The 26,701-nt window shown below is 48.0% G+C and overlaps 1 protein-coding gene across 1 annotated transcript in view; it reads right to left on the bottom strand.

Annotated features, from left to right (window-relative positions):
- LOC119404564 (metalloprotease TIKI1) overlaps window positions 1–23,498 on the bottom strand; it is a 118,838-nt gene extending 95,340 nt beyond the window's left edge. Inside the window, exons 1-2 of the mRNA XM_037671110.2 lie at window positions 23,024–23,498; window positions 8,108–8,167 (exon numbers count right to left, since the gene is read on the bottom strand). Of these exons, the coding sequence (XP_037527038.1) occupies window positions 8,108–8,167; window positions 23,024–23,335 (372 nt within the window). The 5' untranslated portion in view covers window positions 23,336–23,498. The remainder of the gene's footprint in view (window positions 1–8,107; window positions 8,168–23,023) is intronic.
- Window positions 23,499–26,701: the final 3,203 nt, after the last annotated feature.

Here is a 26,701-nt window from a genome sequence, read left to right on the forward strand (position 1 = left end):
GAGTGACGTTTTGGTATCGTCTTGGCGCATACTTCACAAACTTTCGAGCGGGGGCAATCTAACGCGCACCACGAACGACCGGCGCCGCGAGTCAAACCAGATTGGCGAGCGGGCCTGCTGGTGCATTTCTCGCGGGGCTCGGGCGCGGCAGGTTGTTTATTGACGCGCTTCATCCCGGGCCCCTTTCAAGTGGGCCGCGACGCTATTTCGATCTGGAGAGGAAGAAAACCGGCGCGTGGTTCTCGTCGTGTGTTATACGCGAAGACCGTGTTGTGCGAGTGCGCGCTCGCTCTTGCGCGCAGTCTGTTGGAAGGAATGAATTGGGCGGTCAGAGCCTGTGTCCGAGAACCGTAAACGACGTGTCGGAGCTCACACGGGGTGCTTTTACAGTGACACAATTTTGACGGGTCGCTGTTTCGAGCCAGTCAGAGAGAGAGAGAGAGAGGAAGAGGCACAGGGCGGATGCGTCCGCCTTGGTGGTACAGTGGTTACAGTGCTCAGGTGCTGACCCGAAGGTCACGTGTTCGATCCCGGCCGCGGTGGTCGCATTTCGATGGAGGCTAAATTCTAGAGGCCCGTGTGATCTGCGACGTCAGTGCACGTTAAGAACACCAGATGGTCGAAATTATCAGGAGTCCTCCACCACGGCGTGCGTCATAATCCTATCGTGGTTTTGGCACGTCAAACCCCAGATATTACAATAAGGGAGCGGGGGAGGATGCTGGCAGATATAGAGGAAAGGCAAGGAGGCGAACCAGGATGAGCCCGGTTGGCTACTTTGCACTGGGGAAAGCGAAAGAGGACTGGAAGATGAGGAGATGATTCGTACTTTGTACTAAACCTGCTGTGCCATGTTTCTTTCATTGTTTCTGGGAGAACAGCGTGAACACCAGAAGATAAGAAGAAAGGGGGCAAACTGCAGCTCTTCTTATGTCCTGTTTTTCGCGCTGTCTCCCCAGCAAGTATGAACCAACCAGTCCAAATACGCACGTTTATAAAGTTCCATTGTCTTGTCTGACGTCTCACTTGCGCTAATCATATACCTCAAGTCTGCAAATTGCACCGCCTAGCCCGACTTTCATATCTGATATTGTACTAAACCCAAGCACTCTAAGAGGATCCTCCGTGGCACCGGTTACGAGTGGTCGCGGACTTCGTGGCTTGGTCGACAGAGGTCACAAAAGTGCGACCGCCAGCTCCACACGTTGGTTCAAAACTCCTCTCTCTATCCTTTTATTGTACTGCTCCTTTCTCGGTGGCGCTGAGCCGCGCTTCCTTATAAGCTGCAGAAAATAACACGCCTTATTAAAGGCCAAATGCTACTCGAAGGCACTGCGAGCCAATTGGAGCTCTCAAAGAATTTATCTGTCAATATGGCGGAATAGCATGGGCACAGTTCTTTTTTCTTGCGAAATGCTGATATAGTTGTACCTGTGAAATTCATGAAGTATTCACTTTCATTTTCAATTCTATTGCATTTTCTTATACGCTGGCATGATGATGCAGGCCTTTATCGTCATCCGTATAAGGCATCAATAGAAAGCTAAGGCTTTGGCCGACAAAACTCCGAAGGCCCTTACAAAGGAACTTTCAAAAGGAGTTGAAAATAATCACGCATTACTATTCCTGTGGACACCTGGCCACTGCAATATCCTTGGTAAGCTTACAGCGGACGGAGCAGCTGCACAAGATCATTCGAAAACAATAACGCATGCCATATTGCGGCATACATGCGATGACAGATTTCAGCCCGCGGTGTTGCAGAACGGCGAAGTATGTACGTACTTAGAGACAAGCGCTCCAGCGCCCGCATTTCCGTCGAACTACATAAAGCACAACTGACAGCCGGAGCGGAAGGATCATTTTCCTTGGTGTCTTTTTTTCCTTTTTTTTTTTAAGGGGTCCTGCAACGCTTTTTCAACATGGTCAGAAAGCGCTGCCGTTTGGTAGTCGACGCTCTTGAGAACACGCGAGCCAAACATTACAGCGCAACACGCGGCCCGGAATTTGCACTTAATTGTCAAAGTCAGCTAGAAATCGTTCTCTCTTCTTTCTACAAATGATACCATATACCCAAATGACCGCGCCATGTACCCGAATTTCACGCCATTGGCTGATTTGAGCATCGTGAGCTGCATAGTTACTGCGGCCGTCGCGGGAGGCCGCCACGTGCCCGCGCGCTCGCTCGCGATCACACTGAAAGTAAGCCGCGCTTTCGAAGAAAAAAAGAAAAAGTGCTCAGAGGTCATGACGCACGCGTGACATAACTTCTTTTCCCCGTGCTATCCCTCCCTGATAGTCAGGACGAGAGGAGTGAGAAAGCAATTACAGCGTGCGACAAATCTTTGTAACTCCGCTTGTACTTGACGGACTCTAAAAAATAAATGCCCCCACCTCCCCGAAGGGAATCGTGAGGAAATGCGAATGCATTTCTTGCGCCGAGAGTACATGGCGTAGTAATTTTAATGCCGTAAATCTGGACACATCGACGCGCTCAAGTGTCTCCCCTTAGGGCGCCTCTTTCAACGAACGCCTCCTACGTGCGTTCGTAATCACCTCAGGGATGTTGCCACCGCCTTCAATGCAGCACAAACGCGTTTAGAACGCGCTGTTTTCAGGCTGTGCCAAGGCAGCACAAACGCTACAAACACGTTTCAAACGCACTGCATTGAGGCGGTGGCGCAGGGAGGAGAGAGAGCGAACGGCGAGAGAAGGAGTGGCGAAGCACTGCACCTACCCTCTCCTACACTCTCTCGCACCACATGCTCCGGTTGCTAGGGGCGAGGATAAGCGCGAGCCCCCGCATAAGCGCGCGCCCCCGCAGCTGTTGCTATGGGAGAGGGAGTGAGAGCGGAGAGATAACACCTGCCGGCGCGCGGACAACGCCGGATGCCTCACATAGCCCGACTAAGAAATGCATTCGCATTTAAAATTTTTTCCTGCGGTCCATTCGTGAGGCAATACACTCCTTAAATGAAGCCATTAGATTGTTACTTGGAAAATTGTTGCAGGGCCCCTTTAAGCACGAGCACTTGAAACCACCGCATCGTCACTCCCGTAGAAAGTGCCATGATAAGCACATCAGGCAATACGTCACACGCTGCGACACACTCAAATTTTCATTCTTTCCGGCTTCCATTTAAATATGGAACGCGTTGCCCCAAGACATTATTGGCATAGCGTAGACAGCTTTGTGGAAAGGGTAGAAGAATATTTTTGTACGCTATAGCATAGCGGTATTTTTTTTGTATATTTTTTCTTCGCCTGATTACGAGGTTTATGCATTGTTTGTTGTTTTGGTTGTCATTATTAACGTCTTGTTTGGTTTATTGTGTACTGTACTTCTATGTGTACCTTTTGACCCACTCCCTGTAATGGCCTTTGAAAGGCTGACAGTATTTGACAAATAAATAAATAATAAATAAGTTACGATGTTCAGGAAATGTTAACGCAGGCTATACTCATTTGCAAAGAAAATGTGTGTGTTTGTGTGTTTGCGTGTCGCTGAAGCGGAACGCAAGGCTGACGCTTTTCAGTGAGGTTTGCTTCGGCCGTGAGGCGAATGCCATACACGCAGGCTGGATTGTTTTGAATGTCAATATCTCCCAACTGCGCTGCTTATTATGCTGAGAGTGTGCGTGTACGATGACAGGAAATCAAAGGACTCCCGCAACCCGGCAGTGGCGGGTCTATTTTGTGGCCTTCACGCTGGAATGCAATTGCCGCGGGCAGGATAACATGGAAGAGCGCTCTGTGACCGGCCCAGTTGACGCTGTTCTGTCTATACAATCGATAAACACAAGAAAGTATACAACGCTTCCATCGGAACGGAACAGAAACGATATGAAGCTGAATAATATAATATGGCGACCACATGAGAGCATGACGTGACTGCAGTGCGGACTTGCACGTACGCGTGTACATAACAAACCGTGTAATTAAATCTAATCAATTACACTTTTGGCAATGTTGCAATTTATCGATTTCCTTTCTTAATCGATTTTTTTTCTTACTCTAAATTGACTGCATTTTTTAGTAATCAACATGCAATCCGTCACTTTATTCAAGAGAAAGCAGAACAGGCGACGCAGCTCTGAGCTCTTGGATTTGGTGGAAAATATAACGGAAACGTTGCGGTCGTGCAATCCATTATCCTACATTATTCACTAGAGAGAATTGTGGCGCTGCGATCGTTCAGCCGCCGTGGGAATGTTGGTAGTACATGGATTTGCCTATTCTTCGTGCTTGCGGCTTCGAACGCACTTGTGGCTTTGTTTATTGTTGTGCTATGACTTTTCTTTCGGACAAATGAATGGTTAGTTGTGAACCTCGTTAGCTGATTGCAAATGGTGACCTGGTGAGGTGGGACTGCTGAGCTTTTTCTGAACTTCTTTTTGCGACAAAGCGGCCGCCGGCCACGCAGAGCCACACGGAGCCGAAAGAACGAAGCTTAGGTAAATTCATGTACTACCCATCATTCCCATGCTGGCTGAAGCGTCATGTGTTGCAGCTCCCATAGACACTAGCGCCAGAGTTCCCTCTAGTGTGCTATTCTCAGCTTCACGGTTGCGCATGCTATGGCGGGCAAGCCAGTGCGCTCAGTGTTTATGTTGGCGTCGGCTAACTGAATCGGCGTTGTTATGCCTCTATAATGATCGCCATGTCACCTTTTTATTGGTCCTACGAGGAGCGTCTTCTACAAGCCGTGCTTTGAAAATGTGTAGCGCTGCTTCGCAACGGTCCCAGAGGTGGGATATTGCGGCAATGTAACGACAGGCTTGCGCGCAAGGTCTGTTCGCATGCGCCACAAGCAGGGTCTATTCGTAAGCGTCACAACACCTACCTTCGCTCCAGCGTGAGCATCGATCGAGTTTTCAGTTTCGCTGCTGATGTCGTTAAAGAAGATATGACGGAAAAACGCCAAAAAAAATGTGGACGCAATTTTCAGCGATAATGAATAAGATGCGAACGGCATGCGGAGGACGCATGGAAGTAGAGGCAGACGAGACATTTAATTTGCTGTATTTGTAGAATGTAAAATATAAGTTGTGAAGAAAGTAACGTAGAAGCAATCGATTACTTTTCAATAATTCGTCAGTTACTTTCTTGGGGCTGCAATTAGTAAATGTAATCAACTACATCTTCGAAAGTGGCTCGGTTATTTGCTCGGTTATTTGCATCGTGTTGCTAACCGTATGCGGGCATAAAAATTAGCCCATGCTGCAGCAGTTTTGAGTAGACTAATACCAAGCGATTAAGGCGATTATACGACCCACCTGAGCGTGGCTCCGCTCTTATTTCTACGCTGTGAGGGCCATAGCATTTCCATTCGTGTCGAGTATTAAAGGTTCCCTGAACCACTTCGAGTAGAAAGAAGAGAGAGAGAGAGATTGGTCTCTCTCCCGCCTTCACTACCCTTCATACAGGTGCTATCTCCTCCTCGCCCCTTATTTCTTCATAAAACACGTGGACAATGTCAGCTCTAAGTGATGAGCCTATCAGGATTTCGCGCTTTTCGGCTACACGCTGTTATGTCCGCTTGGTTAGTCGAAAACGCGCAAAACGCAGTGAAGACAGTTGATCGTGCACGATAGTCATGCGAGACAAGGCAGGACGGGCGTGCGACTGCATGGCAAAGCAGGGTAAGAGACAATTCACAACTGATATCCCTCGTATATGGACCAATCGGGAGCTTATTTCCTCGTGACGTCACGTGAACAAACTAGCTGGTATCACGAATTGTGCCGAAAATACTGGAAACGCCAGATGAGAATAACGCGCTGGTTCTTTGTATCTTCAGAAGTTGTTTAGGGGACCTTAAAGTTCATATTGCACCTCCTCGAAAAATGCCCCTTTGCTGAAAGTTAGGCTGAGGTTCTGCAATGTCGCCCAAGTCTTCTGTCGTTTGTCTTTGTTTGCTTGTTTGTTATGTATTTGTGTGCGTGCGTGTGTCTGTGTGTTTTGTTCGTGCGGCGTGAAAAGGAGCTTTGCTAGTGATGCTAGTGACCCTTTCTTTGCGCAGAATCTCGACATCAGACCGCCCCTACGAGATGCTGCTTCTTTTTTTTCGTTATCGTCTCTTCGTTGCTTTGTAAAGCAAAGCGCAAAGAAAAAAAAAGAGTGAGAGAGTAGACGTACGGAACGGAAATTAAGCCCCACGGTAAACGTCGAGATAAAGCCCGCGACTGCCGAAAAAAGGAAAGAACGAACGAAGCATAAAGGGAGCAAGCAGTTAAACGAAAAGCGAGCGCAAGCCATCGCCGAAGCGTCGCTTTGCATAGGGGCCAGAAAAGCCGGTAGTCAGCCTTTTTTTGTTCCATAGCCTCCAAGTTTTGGTGCCATGGATGAGCACTCTGCCGGAGTACATTTACGATATACTCTTTTTTTTTATTCCTTTAAAAAAAAAGCTCCGGTTCTCAAACCCACATCCATCACACGCGGGGAGACTCTTCGCGACCTGACCTCTGTTGAGTTAGGACCTTCCTGGAAGGTCGGCGCGTTCCTATATATGCATATCGAGGGCGACCCTTCCTCGACGTAATCTCCGGCGAGCTGTATTCGGGCACGGCACCGTCCGGGATCCCTCGGCCCGCGCTGTGCGCGCACGCTTGCTAAGCTGAGCGCTTCACGCGGAGCCGAAGGCAATGGGCAGCATCTGTCTGGATAATCCCGAACGTTGTTGCTTATTATATGATAATAAGATCGGGGAGGTGGGATATGACTGCAGAGCTCACCGTGACAAAACAGTTCATCCCCGATAAAGCAGCGTTGCGTCCGTGCCTATAATGAAGTGTATAGGGGAGGGGGGGGGAGGAGGGGGGAGGAGAACGGCAAGAAAAAAATAGTCTATGTCAATGTTATTTTCCCGTCGTTTCCGTGCCATTTTTTTCTGTCTTATCACGCCCGCGTGTCTCCCATTGGCTCGCATCAATGTCGGGGCCTTTCAGTGCAGATAAAGTTTTTCGCAAACTTGCTGTGCGCCTCCATAGTGAACATGCGTCTTTTACGGGAAACCATGCTCAAAGAGCGTCCGAACTAAAAGAAGTGACTTGAACAGAATGATCGTTGGTACACGTCTAGGTCTAATATTCGTGCCTGTGGCTTCGAAAGTTCCAGCGTGCGCGCGGTACTGATTGCAATTTTTTTCGGATGTTTCTAAGAGCCCGTATATGTTCCTAAACGTATCAATGCAACTGCGACCCATGTGGAAATACCTGATCTTTGCCAGCTCTTCTTGCACCTGAAACGCAATACGTTGCTGAAAGTAGCGGATTTCGGGAAGTCGCAAATATGCTTTGGCGTATGTATGTGTGCATACTGTGAATAATTCCAGTGCTGGTTAAACCGTCGTATCTATAGTTCCCGTACAGACTATAGCTCCACATTTGCCTCTAGTAACTGTTCAACAGAAAAAAATACTGTCGTAGATTCGTTCTGTAGGACGAAGCTGCAGTACAAACTCAGGCAGGTTTCTCAGAAAAATAATTTCTTCCTTATCCAGCGTCATCCAACCACCAAGAGAGGAACAGTGGGAGGCACGACTGACAAGCCGAAGTTCCGAAGACCAGATACAGCTAATGAGCAGGGCTAGGCCCAAGCTCAAGCTCAAGCTCACGGCTCAAGCTCAAGCTCACGGCTACTTGGACTGAGGAGGCTGCCCACCCCCCGGCATAAGCAGCGTGTTCAAAAACATAGTTTAACTCTTTCTCTACTCCTTATCCAGTATGGCGTTGGTTTTGTGTTCGAATCCCGAAACAGTACGAATGGGTTTCATGTGTATACCTTCGTGCTGCAGAACTAGAACGAGTGGAAGGCTTCCATTTATAAATCTTCCTCCACTATGCGTGCTTTCTCGGGATGGATTTCTCTAGTAATTCCGGTAGGAAATTTATACGATTTAACCGCGGAAAGTCGTAAGCAACGGAAGAAGCGACAGAGAAGGGAATACACGACAAGCCACGGCGCTGACGAGCAACTGAAATTTTATTCGGCAAATGGTCATAGAACTTCAGTTGCTAGTCAGCGGCGCCGGCGTGCGTTCGCTTCTTCGACCTTTTCTACGGCGCTCGGTGACCGAAGTAGTATGTGGCATGGTCAGGGAGCTTACGGAATTGCACGAAGACGACAGCCGGTGCTTGAAGGAGAGGTCGCCGCTTGAGGGAGGAACCTGCGCACGGGAAGAGAGCACGATTGGTTTGGCCGCATGAAAAATCTGTGAGTCACTCTGTGAAGGTGAATGACCAGCGAAGCTGTTTAGTACACAACACAGAGGTGACACAGAACTTCGAACCACAGCCGATCACACACCCTGCAACCAAATCCGAAATGTCTGTCCAGAAAGTCCCTTTTCAGTTTAACCTATGCCGCTTTAAAGTTCTCTGTTCGACTCACCGAGCAAGCCCGACCCCACCGGAAATGGATACGCGCGACGTGCTCCTCACGTGTACCACGACATCACCTTGCACTACCGCCCGTGCGTTGTCTTCTTCATTTTTAGAGTGCTGGCGGTGAGTGGTGGAGTTTGCCTAATTTGTGTGGCACATACGTTTTCTTTTTTTTACGCCTAGCAGAAATACACTGAACCACTGCCATATACAGCCTCGTTATAAAAGAATCTTTCTGCTAGATCTTCACAACTGGCGCATCGCGACACAGCCATGCAGGCGACACGCGACACAGAATTGTACACATGCAAAGGCGCGGATGCACGTACACACAAATGTGTCGACCCCCCTCCCCCTTCATATAAAACCCTTGTTACGCTTCTGGACATTCTCGGTGTATGCTTCGGCCCTCATAGTCGAGTTAAGCTAAGATGTCCTTCTATGATTCATAAGCTTTAACTAGGAAATTTATTTCTTTTCAATTATCCCTTTAGTTCTTGGGATTCTGCGAGCTGCATTTTAACTAGTGGAGACTTCAGCGCTGTGGGGTTTATAACTTTCAGTGAGTTGTACGCAGAACTGCTTATGTAATCAGTCGACGAAAAATATGTATGACCGGTATGGTACGCAAGCTGTTCTCACTAAATATATAATTCTGATTATCTGCCTGGTTTCGATACATTATAGGCTCACAGGTCACAATTGGGTGTTTTAGCAGTGACGGTAGTACCGTTCCATGTTAAATGCACCAAGATCCCAATACGTTTTAGCTGTTCGAGTTGCCCATGAGTACGATAACATAATGAGATGATTAGATGATTATAGTGTCTAATACACCTCTTGCGCAAATTAAAGTAGCTACATGCCGCCGACGACGGTACGGTATTTCCGTACTTACCGTACAATAAACCAGCCCTGCTAAAAGACCCTAACGATTGCAAAACACGCAGAGTCTAAGCATAGTCCATGACGAATATATATATATATATATATATATATATATATATATATATATATATATATATATATATATATATATATATATATATATATATTGTGGCGGACTGCACTCAGAAGTACGCATGGAGAGGTTGCCGCTGCCTGCGCTGGTGCGCTTCACGCAATGCGCGCAAGACTGCCGGACGTCGCCGCGTTGACGACCGCAGCTGCTCTGTCGCTTCTGAGGGGCTCGCTGTGCTTGCCGCCGGGAATTCGCGCACCCTGTCGTCGACTGAGGGGTGCGTCAGGGCGCTAAGTTTAGGACTGCGACGCGCAGCACGACGCACCATCCGTCAGCGTTCCACGAGTTCCACTGTACGGAACCTGTGCAACAGACCCGCCCTGTAAAAGCTTGTTGCTTGAACCAGAGGTCCGTCCTGTCGCGAGCTCGAAACGCATGCGCGGCCTTAAGCGCTGGGTGCAACGCGTGCTCGGAATGGGCTCATTCGCGCAGTCAGGTAATCCGCTGTCACGTTGCGGCGGGAAACGGCAACGACTGTGTCCGTATTCGTCATGGATATGTCCCGTGATTCACTGCTTAAGGCTTTACATCCTCCTGATAGGCTTGAGGTCGCGGACTCGACACCGGCTCAGCTGCCGCTTTTCCACTAAGTACTGCAATGTACGTAACTGCAGTTACGAGTCAGTAACGCGAATAAACTTATATTCGACAATTAAGAAATAAACTTATATTCGACAATTAAGAGCACCACAGCCTTCGGGCGGGAAGAATTTTCTGAAATTTCGCATGTTTAGTGCGAACGTTTTCTAATAACACATTCGGGTGCTCGTTTGAGAGCGCTCTGACCGCGTTTGAAAGTGGTGAATTCAGTAGCTTTAAAGCTCTACGAAGAGAACAAGCAGATATGCGAGTCATGTGCCTCCCTCCTGATAATGAATTGGCCCGCTTATTTCAGTAGTATGGCTTTTAGTTGCTCATTTACACCAGTTTTTCAGAGTCTCCGGAGTGCTCTGAGACAACCACCCGAATGTACCATACTACTGAACGTCGAAGCATCCAGCTCGTACTGACGTCGCCCATAGAGGTGCCAATATTCGGCGCATGGCCTCCCTCCTCGGAATGGAGCGCCGTGCAAGAGGAAGACGGCCACTCGCGAGGCTCAGGGGAAGAACGGAGCCGTGTTTGCCTTTCTCCACCCTGCTCGCGATTTTTTTTTCTTTTCTTTTTCAGCGGGCGAGAAGAACGCGACAAAGCTGTTAGCTTAGGCAAATTGCGCAGCTCTTGTTCTCGTTAAATTTCCGATCAAAGAGAGGAGGACGGCTTCGCCCTCACCCTCACCGCAGCAGTGTGCGCTTCTTCTTCCACCGCTTCTGCCAGAGCCTCCTTTCCTCAGCAGCGACAAAAGGACTTTTTTTCTTGCGCACTTTCGAACCGTTTCTTGCACACTGTCGCTCTTCTCGCGCGAGCTTCCAACGTGAAGTAGTGGCGGGGGTTGCACGGAGCACCAATGGGGTGCTCCGTGCAACCCCTTCCCTTCACTTCCTCACTTTATTTCTTCATTTTCCCTTTAATTTCTTTATTTGACGCTCAAAGACGAAGTGGCGGGACTTCAGAATCCTGTCTGTCGGTGCGTGTACACAGGGAGAGCGGAACAAAAGGTATATAGACTCATTCCTGCGAACCGTGCTGCTTCTTCTGTGATGGTCAAAAGAAGGCAAAGAAAGAACGAAGCCCGGGCAAAGCTGAGTGGCTGCGACACCTTAGCTGCCGTCGTGCGCCTGCGAGGCACGGCCGCTCTGCAGATCTCCTGCATGACGCCGCCTTGGTGAGTTCGGTTTTCCCGGCAGTCAGGAAGAACTTGCAACTGTCAACAGAACTTTTTGTGCCATAAACATCGCCCAGTCCTAAACGAAGGACTTGCAGAGGGATGAAAAACAACGCGAAAAAACGGGCCAGATGGGAAGAAACGCTCAACACAAGCGCTTGTGTTGTGTCCTTCTTCCCCTCTGTCCCGTTTTCGCGCTGTTTTTCATCGGACTTACAGAGGGGTGCAGCAATGCTATATACCCGATGCCAATGTGATAGCCGCTGGAAGTACAAGCATGCATGTAGATAGCGCGTGCGTGCGTGCGTGCGTGCGTGCGTGCGTGCGTGCGTGCGTGCGTGTGTGCGTACGTTGCCAAGGGGGGGGGGGGGGTTTGAACCCCCCCCCCCCCCTTGGCTACGCCTCTGGTGGCGTTTAACGTCCCAAAGCGACTCAGGCTATGAGAGACGCCATAGTGGAGGGCTCCGGATAGTGTTGACTATCTAGTGTTCTTTAAAGTGCACCAGCATCGCACAGTACACGGGCCATTAGCATTTCGCCGCCATCGAAATGCGACCGCCGCGTTTGAACCTGCGGCCTTCGGTTCAGCAGCCAAGCACTGCAACCACTAGGCACCGCGGCGGCCTTGCTTAGGTGACGTGCACAAGCTGCACCCGTACGTTCCATTGCGCGTGTCGTTAGTCCGGTAGATCTCACACTTGCAATATTTGTCGGTGTCCGTGTTCATTCATTCATTCATTCATTCATTCATTCATTCATTCATTCAATCACCGTACAATTGCACACCGCAGAGGGACAAAGAAAGGTAAATGAACGACAGAGGCAAATAATGCAATCTTGAAGTATAGATACAATACATAAAATACAAACAAACAAAAAGTCATTACAACAAAAGCGCAAATGCAGACGCGTGGACGTTAATGCATAATAAAGAAGAATTATCCCGGAAGTGCGTTTAAGTGAATAGCTCAATAGAAAAAAAAATGCCTGTCATTGCGAAAACATATTGCCGTTATTATTTTAACACGAGCGTGGCGCCATTCGCATACGGACATTTTCCGAACACAAAGCAAACACTTGTCTCTCTTTTACGCTTCATTTCCCGTTCGCTCGCTTGAACTCGTCGGCCTCCTCCTCCTTTATTGACGCGCTCGATGTTATCAATACCGATAAACACGCACTGTTTTACCTCCTCTACGATGCCAAGCGTTCATTTTTTATTCTATTTCGTGTCAGCTTGTCTCTTATAAGCCAGTCGCGAAAGCTGAAATGAAGACAAACTAAGGGAAAACACGGCTCGACATACACATCGATTGACGCGGCAGCCAAGAACGCGCGACGCCGTTTCGGGAAAATCCGATGAACACGTCTCTCGTCGTGTGCCACGCGAATTCCGTCCGGTGCGAATACGAGCCAGGGTGGGTGAAGGGCGAGGACACGTGGGGGTGCCACCCCCCCCCCCCCTAAAGCGTGGCTATCTTGGAATCGATTTAATTTTCGCGCCCCGCGAGCGCTGGCTTGGCTGAGGTCGGCTTCGGAGTGCGCGTGGCATGCTGCAAAGCATGCGGCGTTTGTGAACGGCATGTACTTTTAACGAAGGCGAGAATGCATATAGCGTTGTTTTGAAGTGTGATTATACGACCGTCGTCAAGCGGTGGTGCTTTTTGTAAACATTCTCAAAAAGCAGTAAAACGCGAGCTTGGTGTTCCGCAACGAGAAAATGTGATTATATGCGACCACCGTGCGGTGCTTTTATAGACTTTTTTATATGTGAAAAAAAAGAACAAGAAAAGCTAGAACGGATAAAAGAATAAGAAAGGATAAAGATAATGAGATGTACTATGTACATATACGATATGTAGGCGCATAAACAATGAGCGAAGTCTAAGGGCAGAGTCCAATACATACATACAGGGTGACCACATAGATTACCGCGATAGAGTTTGTACAGATGGTTTTCTACGCATTAACATATCACACGATTATGAGATATGTTCATTAATAACGCAATACTGTGAAATACAGCAGTGATGAAAATTATCAGCAGACAATCTTTAAAACAGTAAAACGCGAGCTTGGTGTTCCGCAAAGCGAAAATGTGATTATACGACCGTCGTGCGGTGTTTGACCGCTCAACGATTGGCTTACCGGAATTTTCTCGCTGCGCTTTGCATTGACGCTTTTGCGAAAATCTGTAGGTTGGCTTTCCCGCAAAAAATATTTCCCTGACGAAAACTCTCGTTCACAGGATGCTTTTCCCACTCAAAGTGCGTTCACCCATCTACATTCCAGAGAAGGTGCGCGAGCACCACAAAGGGTTTTCAAAAAATTACACCATCTCCCACTCAAGGGGACCATGAGTGGATGCGAAGCGGCATTGGGGGCGCACACCAAGTTTCTGTTACGTTCACTCGGCGTTTCCGTTAGTGTGTGAGCTTTGTATTTTGTGTTTGTGTTAACACTGTGTTTGTGCGTTGCTTCCGTTAGCGCCGAGTGAACGAGTGGCGCCGACGTTGACGTTACAACTCATCTGAACGGGAGCGAGGCGAGAATCACGGAAGCCGACCGAGCGCAAGCGCTTATATACACCTGAAATGGGGGAGGGAGAGGAGAGAGTGGATTACAGGCTGTATTTGGCTGCGGCGCGGCCGCATCACGTGGGAGGAGAGGCTGCGCCGCGGCTGCAGCGCAGGGGAGGAGAGAAGGCGAGCGAACACTTACGTAAAGGAGGAGAGTGGGAGAGAGAGTAGGCGCATGCGCAGTGGAGCGCGGCCGCCACCGCCGCCGCCGGACACAGCCCCGAGCAAAAGCTGCTTCGCATCTAAAATTACTCGGTGAACGTCACGCCTCATGAAAAGCTCTGTGACCCGCCCCGGTGGTCTTGTGGTTATGGGGCTCGTCTGTTGAATCGAAGGTCGCTGGATAGAAACCCGGCCGCGACGGCCGCATTTGGATGGAGGCAAAATGCTGGAAACCCGTGTGCTTAGATTTATGTGCACGTTAGAGAACTCCAGAGGGTTGAAATTTCCGAAGTCCTCCACTACGACGTCTCTCTTAATCATGTCGTGGTGTTGGGACGTAAAACCCCAACAGCTATTATGTAAGACCTATGGTGTGCAAGGATAAAGGGAGAAATGAAGGGCAGGGAAGCGTTGAATAGAAGAAAAAAATAGTTCGTTGTACTAGTATGTAAGTCAGAGAATATATCTGTTCGCGCATGAGCATGCTACAATTTTGCAAGGTGTCGATTTCATCCGGCTCTGTGCCTCAATGGCTGTGTTGTGCTAATGACGTGGCGGGCATCGAGCCCGCCATGTCACCACGTCACCGCCACGACGCCCGGTATGCGGCGACCGCATTTCAAAAGGAGCAGGAAAAAAAAAAAACGCACTTCTACTATGCGCGTGTTCTTCAAGTGCGCGTTAAAGAACTCCAAGTGATCGAAATTAATATGGAGCCGTCCACAACGCATTTTTTTCGGTCCTCCTTGTTTCCCGAAACATATCCTGACAGGATTCTTGGGCTAAAGCATGGCAGGGAGAGAGCTTTACGGGGCTCAGGAGATCGATACGTGACATGTGCCAGCAAAACTGATAACAGAGAATTCGAAAACCCCATACACAAATAAATGAGTTATTTCGCATGCACATATGTGACATGAATATACATTCGCTAAATCATGTGCTATCACTTGTAGAACCAAAAATAGAGAATGCGCTCGTATTACAGTTCAAATGTGTATGAATAAAACACATGAGCTCCACTGAAATGAACTTTCAGTTGACGGAAGGGGTACCAATTAAGTTCGCTTTGTACGCACTGAGTTTTCAGAAACACTCACGTTTCATTGGACGCGGTTTTGGCATGTGGACTGCTCAGTTCAGGTGAGTGTATTCCATGCTTAAAGACATAACAGCTCGCAACAAAGACAGGGAGAGGAAGTCGGAACAAGCGATTCTCTCGTTATCTTCGGAATACAGCGTTTGCGTGTGTACCATTCCTCGAGCTATGCTGTATCTTTAACGTAGTGAACAAACTCACCCATAAGCAAGCATTGTTATGTTAATCCAACATTTCATGCGCTGCGCATTCCATTCGGTCAGCCCCGTGTGTTGCGCGACTGCCGTTTTTCGTATTGACGTCGCTATATGTGCTTTGGATGTGCTATATTGTGCTAGTCACATTAGTTTTATTTTGATGACGCTGCACGCCGCGCCCATGCAACGAACAACGGACTTAGCACTCGGTACTGCCTTTCCATATCAAATGGTTCAAGGGGCGGTGGTGGTTTGTTTTCCCTTTAAATGATTCCACAGGAACACGATGGTTGCTTTCGTTATTTAATGGTTTATGCGAGAGATGGCACTAATCGTCTTCTCGCAACTTTCTTGACCGAAAAATCCATTTCTCGATTTTACGAACTTTTCGATTTAGCGTAATGATTGGGGCGTGGTCATCACTTCGTTAAATCGAGTTTTCGCCGTATTAATGTTCGTTACATGGATGTTTAATTGTATACCAGTTTCGGCACGGCGCGAAGACTGCGCAGCCGCCCGACCTTTCTCGGTATACGCAGTCGAATCCATTCAGATCATCAACGAACACTCTATCGAGCGGTCGAAGTTCTACGCTCGCACGTGCGCGTAAGCGGCGAGGATAAAGATAGTGCCCTCCCATGGATGCGGCCAAGTCTGGCGCTGCTCAAAATGAGTGCGCACTCGTACGCGCATTAGCATCAGCAGGTTGCGGGCGCATGGTATCGGCTTCGCAAAGCAGTATAAAAAAAGACGTACTCGAAGACAGCCGACTTTCACCGCTGTTATTAGCGCAGGCCGACCATAAACAGCGCTCAATGTTTGCCTTACGTGTACACCTCCGCTGCAGTCGGCGGTGCGCTGCGCACCTGTAATTATACGACGAGGGAGCACAGGGATTCTGTGCTGCAGAGCGTAATTACCGGAGATGAGAGCTCGCAATTAAAGGTGCGCAGCCGAATCGCACAGCGCTATGCCCCGCTTGCGCGCACCAACGCCGGAGAAGAAAGAGGAACTCGTCGAACCACGTAATCTGCGCGCTTCGAAGAACTATGCGGTGCGTCCTTGCGCCGCCAAGGGAAAAGCGCCGTGAGGGGGGTTCCGCTCTTTTGCCCCCCTTGCACTGAGCTCAGCCCGGCTGTCACGCCAGTGCTTCGAGCGCCCGAATGGCCCTGCCAGTGACTTCGGTTTGGGGATGGCAGCACACTACATGTGGTAAAAAGTGTCCTTAGTTTTGCTGGGCAGCGTCCATATCCATTGTAGCGTTCGACGGTTCAAACGCTGCGCGTTATTTGTAAACGGCAATCGCTGTCCGTACTCGTATGCAAACATACTGATTGGGTCTTGCTTAAGCTCTTCTACCCTGCTGTCGCGATTTCGCGACATGTCGAATGTGAACTTATGGCGTTTGTGGTGTCCTGACTTCTTTCTTGTGTCCGTGTTTGCACGCCCTGTCTTTTTAGAGTGAACTTATGGATCCAAAGGAGACGTGCAGGAAAGCCTGATATTAATTTGAACATATTGTATGGCCGCGTGGTAACAAGCCGCCGGCGGGTCGCCATTTTCTGATTTCGAAAAAAAAAAAAACGCATTGAAAGTAATGTTTCCGAGGAGGGCGAAAGCTTAAAAAAGGAAAGAACGAGCTTCTATGCGGCTGTATCCACTCAAGTGCATAAATTGAAATCGCCGTCTTTATAATGTTGAATGCTTTGTAGAATGCCATAAAATGAGATATCGGTTTAGCTGCCAAATCTGAGTTTGTTTGGAGCGAAAACACGCGGACGCGAAGAGATTGTTTTGTGCTAGAAGCCCCGCTCCACGTTGTTCTTTTTTTAAATATGGTGAAAAAATCTCGCCTGGGGTGGTGAAATGTTGTGAGAGTAATTTTGTATGTTTTTAAACCGCGTGCAAGCACTTCCTAACGTAATTTCATTTTCTTTTATTGACAGAAAAAAAAGAAAAATCAAAGATATCTGAGCTTTTTAATCAAGAAGTTGGAAAACTCCTCCGTCATTCATATCCCGCCACCTTGATCGTGCACACAAAGTTAATGTTGTGTTTTTCTAAAACTGGTTACTGTTTTAATTCATTTCGTTTTGAATTCTGCAGCAAATAGAACAAGTTGCTACATAATATATTGTTAGCATCACGGATCACCGCTCCTTTTAACATATATAACTAATCTCACTGCACCTGCTATATAACTTAAACAAGCTTGCGCTTTTATTACTGTTCATATCATCGCGGTACACTTTTGAGAATCGTATATCCGTTACCGTTGAGATATAGGAAAGGAACGAAAAAATATATAACGCTGTACAGAGAGCGCGTATGCACACTACGAAGATTTCGGCGAAGCTTTCTTCCTTACATTGGGAGTAATTGTCGGGTGAAGCCACCCTCTGCGAGCGCCATCGTTTTGCATTGCGAGGCGTTTAAATCATTTCGAGCATGTCGCGATGCCGCCTGCGGCACGCTTGCTGCGTGTTCGCATGATGTTGATGATGATGACGACGACGACGGCAAATAAAACTGGGCGTAGCGAATTGTGGTGCGACAGACGGGGCATGCTCGAATACAAGTGGTATCGGGCGATACTAGGTAGCAGAATATGAAGGCTGACGCAACTATTTAAAGACCAATATTGACCGAAGGGACGTTAAAGTCTACGACCTTAAGCATGGATTGTTAAGCCGTATTTGCAGTAGCATTAGATTCACCTTATGACTAAGCGCATACAAGATGGCCGAGAGTGGGCCAACCCCAAGAACCACGTCTTCCTCGACAACGCTCTGTATTTTTGCTTAATATTCCAATTTACTTTAACCACCGGCTTCTTGGCCAATACCCCGTTGTGGGTGTGAGCCAAATGCAAGGAACAAGCAAGCAAGCAAGCAAGCAAGCAAGCAAGCAAGCAAGCAAGCAAGCAAGCAAGCAAGCAAGCAATGTGATAGTAGCTGTACAACATGGCATGCGTAATGCGTCTTAATATTTCATGGTACGCCCTATTGTATATGCTAGTTCCACAGAAAGCTTTACCGTGTACGCTACAACAAAGTCGCAATGCAATCTGCAAGTGATATTTCAGCGGACTGTTTGCAGACCGTGCCTGTAATTAGTTTTGCGGGTGGCGCGTACGGCGCGACGCCCTTTCGTGTAGCGCGTTCTACACCGCATGCAGGACAACGCAAAGGAGATGAAAAGAAAGCTAATGAGCTGTTGAGAACACGCCTGTTAGTGACAGGAGTTATATGTCGCGCGTCTGGCGCGAATTCCGGCCCGTGCCCATTACCACACGAGCGTGGCGCCTGTCGCACTGTTTTGGCGACTCGCCGCGTGGAGATATGTTAGCGGCACGTCGGCAGTGGTGTATGCGCATGAGTCAAGTCGACAAAAGCGCCGAGGCCTTTTCCTTCACGACTCTGGTGTCCCGAGTCAGTCCTCGCTTCTTCAGTGCCGCCATACTCGAACGTATTGGAATACTTTGAGCGCGATAACTTGCCTACTGCCACGCGCGTTTAGTTCTTTATTAAGGCGAAGGCCCTAGATGCCTCATCAAACGCGAAAATGGACCGTCGGCGGAGTCAACACGGGTGATGCGAAAAATCGTAATCACGCGATGACGTCACAGATAGCTAAAATTCGCGACGTCATCATGACGTCATGTTCTCACATGACGTCATCATGAGAACATGACGTCATCACATGGTAAAAGGTGGGCCGATCATGGAGGCAGGGCGGAACCAGGTGACATGCAGAAAGCTTGCAATGCCTCCGATCCTTGAGGCAGTGCAAAACCACGTTAAGTAGAGAAAGCTTTCGGAGGGGGGGGGGGGGGCTGAGGAGGATCAGTACATCGAATGAGAAGAAAAAGATAGCTTTCGCCTTCGAGTCGTCTTAGGCGAATACAGAAGGGACCGTGTGTGTGTGTGTGTGTGTGTGTGTGTGTGTGTGTGAGAGAGAGAGAGAGAGAGAGAGAGAGAGAGAGAGAGATCGGATTTCACCAACGAAACACTGTTACCATCGCTCGGCGCTGCAATGTTTGAGAAACTTCTCGATGGTTTTAGACTATTCTGACAAGATTGCACGCACGACACGAACAGTCAAGTTTATTGTGGAGCTAACGCGAGCACCAGCGATAACTCTGCAATTTTCGATCATTCGTGCATAAACGATAACGCGTTCCGCTACCGTGAATCTGATCACCGACGGCAGACGACTGTTCTCGACGGTATCGTTTTCTTGTGATTGTTACTCGCTTGTATGGTTAGTGTTGGTTGTTTTTCTGGGCACAAGTCTTTTTTTTTCGCTATATTTATTCATTTGTAACAGCACATCAGACGTCCCGATTAGGGCGTTACACGAGGGTGTGGGTGCATGAACGCTACTGAAAAGAAATGAAATTAAATGAGGGCGAATTGAAAACATGAAATACAAACATTGTACGCAGGTTTGGGCGCACGTTAATTAAGAATTATGCAGCGTGCGTTGGTACAAAAAATGATAGGCGTAACTTTAGGAGATAGGGAGAGGGCAGAGTGGATCAAAGAACAAATACCAGAAGCTGATATTCTAATTGTTCATTAAGAGACAAAAGTGGACGTGACCCACCGCAGTGGTCTAGTGGTTATGGTGCTCGACTGCTGACCCGAAGGTCGGTGGATCGAATCCCAGCCACGGCGGCCGCATTTCGATGTAAGCAAAATGCTAATGGCCCGTGTGCTTAGATTTAGGCGCACGTTAAAGAAATCCAGGTGGTCGAAATTTCCGGAGCCCTTCACTGAGGCATCCCTCATGATCACATCGTGGTTTTGGGACGTAAAACCCCAACAATTATTATAATTACATCGTTGAAGTGCTACATGCCATTAAGATTCGATGTCACGGCCAAGGAGGCTTTTCGAAACTCCTGCAGTTTCTTACTGACAAGTGAAAGCAGCGCTTGCCTGCTTTCACCTCTGAAATTAAGCCTCGTAGGAGCCGCTCGCAGATCAAGTACTTCTTAAATGCGAAGCATTTCTATCTATCTATCTATCTATCTATCTATCTATCTATCTATCTATCTATCTATCTATCTATCTATCTATCTATCTATCTATCTATCTATCTATCTATCTATCTATCTATCTATCTATCTATCTATCTATCTATCTATCTATCTATCTATCTATCTATCTATCTATCTATCTATCTATCTATCTATCTATCTATCTATCTATCTATCTAATCTATCTATCTATCTATCTATCTATCTATCTATCTATCTATCTATCTATCTATCTATCTATCTATCTATCTATCTATCTATCTATCTATCTATCTATCTATCTATCTATCTATCTATCTATCTATCCGCCTACGTCTGGGTGCTCTCGTGATCGCCTCCTTAACTTGGTGTAGACCAAAATTAGCATGGGAGGGTAAGAGGACTTTACGAATATGACTGTCTGGTCATTACATGAATACCGTGAAAATCCTGCCGCGTACGTCGTGAAACCCTTTCGTCCAGAGAGGTATGGCACATACCCGTTTACCACGGGCCGTGGTATACGGGTATGCGCCACAGGTGATTGATAGTTTATATCTACCAAAGAACGGCGTGAACAGACATTGGTAAAAAGCGACACCTGCAGCGTTGGCCCGACGAATTCAAATAATAAAAATCAGGATCCCAGCAGGAATGGAAGCCGAGCATTCTGCGTGGCAGTCAGGTATTCTACCACAGAGCCACGCCAGGTCTGAAACTGCTTTGGAAAAAACCCCTATGCAAGCGTAATGTCAATTGTGGTTGTGGTGCTGGCTATATAATTTTATAACAAAGCAATAAGCGCTACATATGTACTCCTACGATGCAGGCGTCATGTCACGTTAACGTCTATGGTTCCAGTGGGGGTACGCTTTTATAGCAGTCTAATAAACATTACATTTGTATTCCTATGATTCAGCAAGCTATATTCATGCGTCGCTCGACCCCGGATGAATACGCCAACGAAAGTTACGTATGATATTCACATCATCGTGCCATAAAGTGCACTTCGTTTCGATAATACTGACGTATGTGCTCTCACGTGAGTGCTGACGTTACGTCACACCATGAGTTACCCTTTAAACGCCAGTGTAGTGGGCGTGCCTGGTAAGCCCACGATGTGGACACAACTACTACACTTACAAAAACACGTCGATCCACCTACAGTGCCGACGCCCTATGCTCTAGCCCAGTGGTTCTCAAATGGGCGTCCGACAAACCCATCCTCGAAAACAAAAACAAGAAATAACGGAATTTTTGGAGGCGCACTGTGCCTTGTGACAACGGCCCGTTCTGATTTTTGATTGGCTTCACCGCATAACAACCATGCGTTGCGGCAGAACTGATTTATGTTTTCCCTTGTTCATGAGCTTATGTTGCCGTTTTTTACGACACATGCACGCGAGCATACTTTTTCTAGGCTTGGATATTTGAAAAGCGAACATAGCTAGAAACAGGTTTAATGTGGCTGCAGACCGCACAAATTTATTGACGAGCTGTTCAGATTGAATTGACGTGGCACTTTAGCACGCGGCATGTTGTGTTGATTTATGACCCCAGCCTGCCCTTTTTCTTTCACAGAAAGGGGTCCCTCATCACTTCCACCGATCGACAAAGGGACCCCGAAACATACATGGCTAATAACCACTGCTCTAGCCCATAGGCATAGCTGGTAAGGCATACACTCAGGCGCATACCTTGTCAGGAGGAATATAGCGCCGTTGAGAATGCTCCGCGTGCAAGCCAACGCGCTGAGGCTCTTGGCGCGTTTCACATTGCCGACTACAGAATGTATTCGAGTGGCCCTTATGCCATTCGCATTGACAATGGTAACTGGCACCATTTAATTTTTGCTGTAATCTTTAGGTTATCCTTTGTCACGACATCACCATCAGTGGCGCAACGCCACACTTCGCGATGCATGGGAAGTATTCCTTACGCCGCCGTGAATGGTGCGTGTGTGTGCGTGCCTGTGTATACAGATACACTTAAGCTCAGCTGTTGGAAAAATTAGCACTTCCCCTATCGGAAAATTGGGGACAAGCGAAGCTTCGCCTGTGCGTGCCTGACGTACTATTTCCATTTCTTTCTTTCTTTCTTTCTTTCTTTCTTTCTTTCTTTCTTTCTTTCTTTCTTTCTTTCTTTCTTTCTTTCTTTCTTTCTTTCTTTCTTTCTTTCTTTCTTTCTTTCTTTCTTTCTTTCTTTCTTTCTTTCTTTCTTTCTTTCTTTCTTTCTTTCAGTCACATTGCGCAATGCTCCCCGCTAACTTTAAACTTTTTCCTTCCTCCATGTGCCGGGAATTGGACCTTCACCCACGTGCTTAGAGCTCTGTTGCTGCAGGCAACAACGCCGGCCATGCGTGAAACAATGAAATGCAGCAGTGAAAGGCGCCAACGAAATGTGACAATGTGAAATGACAAGCGACCTCGATGAAAGATCAGATTTCCATAACGGAAACGGCTGATCGCCGGCAAAGCTACGATCGACAGAGCATCACTTATTAGACAATGGCGCACCTTCGAGAGCTCAACCCAGTTTGTGTACACACGGGGCCGCATTTCTGTACACTTGCCAGCGCGGGATTTTTCGCTAACTATTTTCGCTAACTAAGCCGCCATACGGATCTGTACTCATAGAAGCTTCGCTTAAAATGCCAATGCCCACACTGGTAACATCGTCTTCGAACGCGAACGCAGCACCGCGGCTAGGCTCGTCACACGGGGGGTCGGGACGAAAACACGTGCTGGCTGAGAGCGCGCACGTGTCGACCGAGTGTTTAGTTTCGCATCTCACCTGTGCTGACGGCGGCAGCAGCAGGCAGCAGCAGCACACGAACGAGGCGCACAGCACAAGCAGGCCCTGGTGGCCGCACACCGGCATGCTGCTCACGGTGTCCCCGCGGCGCGCCGGCGCCGGCGACGACGACGTTGGGACAATCCTTCTATCGACGCTGGAGCCATTCCTCCGTGTGCGCCGCTTCCTCCACACAACTGCTGGCCGACTGAGAAGAAGCGCATCTCGCCGCTCCTCCTCCCTCGTGGAGTGGCGGCGCTGTGGTTGCGCCGCTCCTCCCACCGAGGGCGGACTGGGCGGACGGCCGCGCATCCGCGCGACTGGAGCGCTTACCGACTTCGCCTTCGGCACAGCGAAGCTCTAGCAGCTCGCATCCTCAAGTGGGTACGCGCCAGAGGAAGTGGGCAAGCCCCACTACCGTGTACAGTAGGTGCGAGTGTTAAACGAAAACTCTGCTCGGCGAAGTGCAGCGCGTGAAACACTTGAAAGAGAGAGAGAGAGAGAAAGTAAGAGAAAATAGAGAGAGAGAGAGAGAAAGACAGAACGAAAGCTATAGAACAGAGAGCGAGACAGAAAGAGAAAGAAACAGAGAGAAAGGAAGATATAGAAAGCTATAGAAACAGGCATAAAAAAGAAATAGAAAAACAGTGGGCAAAAAGGAAAGAAAGAAATAGAAACAAAGAGATACAAAAAGTGATACAAGAAACAGAAAGAAAGAGAAGAAAGAAATAAAAAATAGAGAGAAACAAGGAAGGCCACCCAGCTGCGCTCTTCCTTCAGGCTTGGCACCACTACTGTGAAGCTACCATAATTATTTTATTTTTTATTAAGGCGAAATGCCTATGTCACTATGACGTCACCTATCGTGACGTCACACGTTGACGCCATCACATAAATTGGCTAGTAGCATAGCGCGGGAAGACACAAGGACAAAGAAGCAGTACGAGACGAACACAAGCGCTAACTTTCAACAACGAAAATTTTATTTTCAGGATCGGTCATATATACACACGTGAAATCACGCGACAGTAGTGGGATATTTTCGTTTACAACTGATAGCACATGGAAAAGGGCGTTCAATCTTATCCGTCATACAGCAGTTTATACATGGCAACCAACCTTAACCACCGGGCATGCGTAAATATTCAATTTCTTTGGTGGATAATGACAGTGACACCTTGCTGATACAGTGGTCGCCGGCAGAAAGGATGCGATCTGTCTCTATTATCAGTCTTACAGGCTCCGATTTACTTATTGAAAGAATGGCAGTATTCTCTAGTACCGGGTGGCATGCACACGTTTTGCAGTGAGGTGCTAAAAAACCGTCACCTGACACACCTTTCACCTTGTTTCGGTGTTCCCTCAACCAGTCGTTAATGCATCTTCCGGTCTGGCCTATCTAACAACTGCCGCAGGAGAGGGGAATGCGATAAACAACGCCAACAGCGCATGGGACAAACTGGTCCCTGTGTTTCTTATCACAGACCGACCGGGTAGTCATTACCGGATTAGTAGCTCTACATAGGGTGCTCAACTTGTTCGGAGCTGAAAAGACCACGTTTATGTTTTCTCGGCCTCCTATTTGCTTCAAACTGTGAGATAACTGATGTATGTAAGGTATTACAGCAGTTCTCTTGAGTTCACGCCCGTTACCTTCCCCGTTTGTCGGGGGGCATCCGTTCGAGCGTTCCTGCTTTAGCACCTTTTCCGCTACTGACACTAGCACATGTTTAGGATAGCCGGCGTCTTCCAGACGTGATGAAAACTTGCCTTCATTGGGTGAGGGCACGACTTTTTTTTAGGGCATTTTTGAAGCATATTTACGCATGCCCTGTAGTTAAGGTTGTTTGACATGTTTAAACTGCTGTCCTCAGGTATGACGGATAAGATTGAACGCCCTTTTTCATGTGCCATCAGTTGTAAACGAAAATATCTCACTACTGTCGCGTGATTTCATGTGTGTATATATGACCGATCCTGAAAATAAAATTTTCGTTGTTGAAAGTTAGCGCTTGTGTTCGTCTCGTACTTCTTCTTTGTCCTTGTGCCTTCCCGCGCTATGCTACTAGCCAGTCTACGATGAACCAACAAGCCCATAATTGGTAGCCTTGTCGCCATCACATAGCATCGTCGCCTGGTCCGGCGTGGTACGATAACGGATGGAGTGCAAAACTAGGTGAGGTGCAGAAAGCTTGCAATGCTTCCGATCCTGTAGGCTGCGCGAAACCACGTTAGGTGCAGAAAGCTTTCGGAGGGGGGCGGGGGAGGATCAGTATAGTAAAACCTCGGTGATACGATCACGGCTCGTACGAATTTCGGGGTGATACGAATTTTTCTGTGGTTCCGGACAAGGCCCATTAATCTGCACTGTATTGGAGTACGGTTGTTTCGAACCGATTTTCACCTCGTGACGTTTGATACGAACGCACGCTAGCGCACAGGTACGAAGAGGTGCTGCCCGCGCTGTCGTAAAAGACGCGGCAGTCACGCGCGGGCATGCGCGCTCCGCGATCATCATCGGTGCTTCGTTGCCTCTGAGATTGTGCGCGCGAATCTTGAAGACATTTATGAGCCTTCGCGTTTAGATTACAAATGGCGTTGACGTCGTGTTTATTTTCTTTTTTTTTCTTTTTTGCTCAACGCGTCGACGCGTGCTGCTGTGCTCGATGCAGCAGCGTCTTTGTACTGTGTTAACGCGTGCCTACCACGTCGATGCAAGCCATATGTCCTCGCACTCATACTTTCTATGAAACAAGACTGAAACTTGGGCTGCGGGTCCATCGTGAAGTCCCATGAAAGGTGGACGAAGACAGCAAGAGACGAAGCGGACGATCTTGGCGAAGGAGCTTGGCCTCGCAACGTACGCGCACACCTGCCAAATCTCCGATTTGTACGGGAGACTCGCGAATTTTGAGCAAACCTCCCAATGGTGCGAGCACTGCCGTAAATCTCCTTAAAAGCACCCCAACACTACCACTATAAGAAAATAACAGGAACAAATGACAGCGACTTTAAAATGTTCTGGCCTTCATCTATCGCGTGCAAAGCGCTTCTTAAGTCACCTTTGCCGCAGTAGTTTTATGTCATGCAAAAAAGCGCACTTTAGATTAGGAAGGGGTTACAAGCGGTCAGGGGTCGCAAGACACGTGGTTCATAAATTACACACGCGCGCACGCGTCGTATATTTACGGCTACAAGTATAATAGTTGACGTCTAGAAACTTTACTGGCAATCATTCAGACCTGTTCATGATGTCGATGCGGCCCTGAGAAACACTACATCAAAACATTGCCAGCTTTCTTTTGTCGCATACTAATTTTCCATGTTTTCTGGTGATACGGATTTCGGATGATACGAATATTTTTTTAACCCCGCGAGATTCGTATCGCCGAGGTTTTACTTATACCGAATTAGAAGAAAAAGATGGCTTTCGCCGTCGAGTCATCTTAAAGGAATGCATAAGGGACCCTGTGAGTTTTTTTTTATATTTTACCCTCACTGTACACAGTATATTACAGAGGGGAGGGGCTATCATACATGAATATATCAGTCTAATAATGGCAAAAAAAAATTGGGGCAGCTACGCACTAGTGAGGCGAAGACTGAGGAAGCAGCGGAGCTGGTAGTGTTGCCCTCCTCCTTCCCTCCTCACCACCACTTCCCTTTCCCACCCTTTGC

This window comes from Rhipicephalus sanguineus, chromosome 9 (assembly GCF_013339695.2).
Source record: "Rhipicephalus sanguineus isolate Rsan-2018 chromosome 9, BIME_Rsan_1.4, whole genome shotgun sequence".
Classification (NCBI taxonomy): domain Eukaryota; kingdom Metazoa; phylum Arthropoda; class Arachnida; order Ixodida; family Ixodidae; genus Rhipicephalus; species Rhipicephalus sanguineus.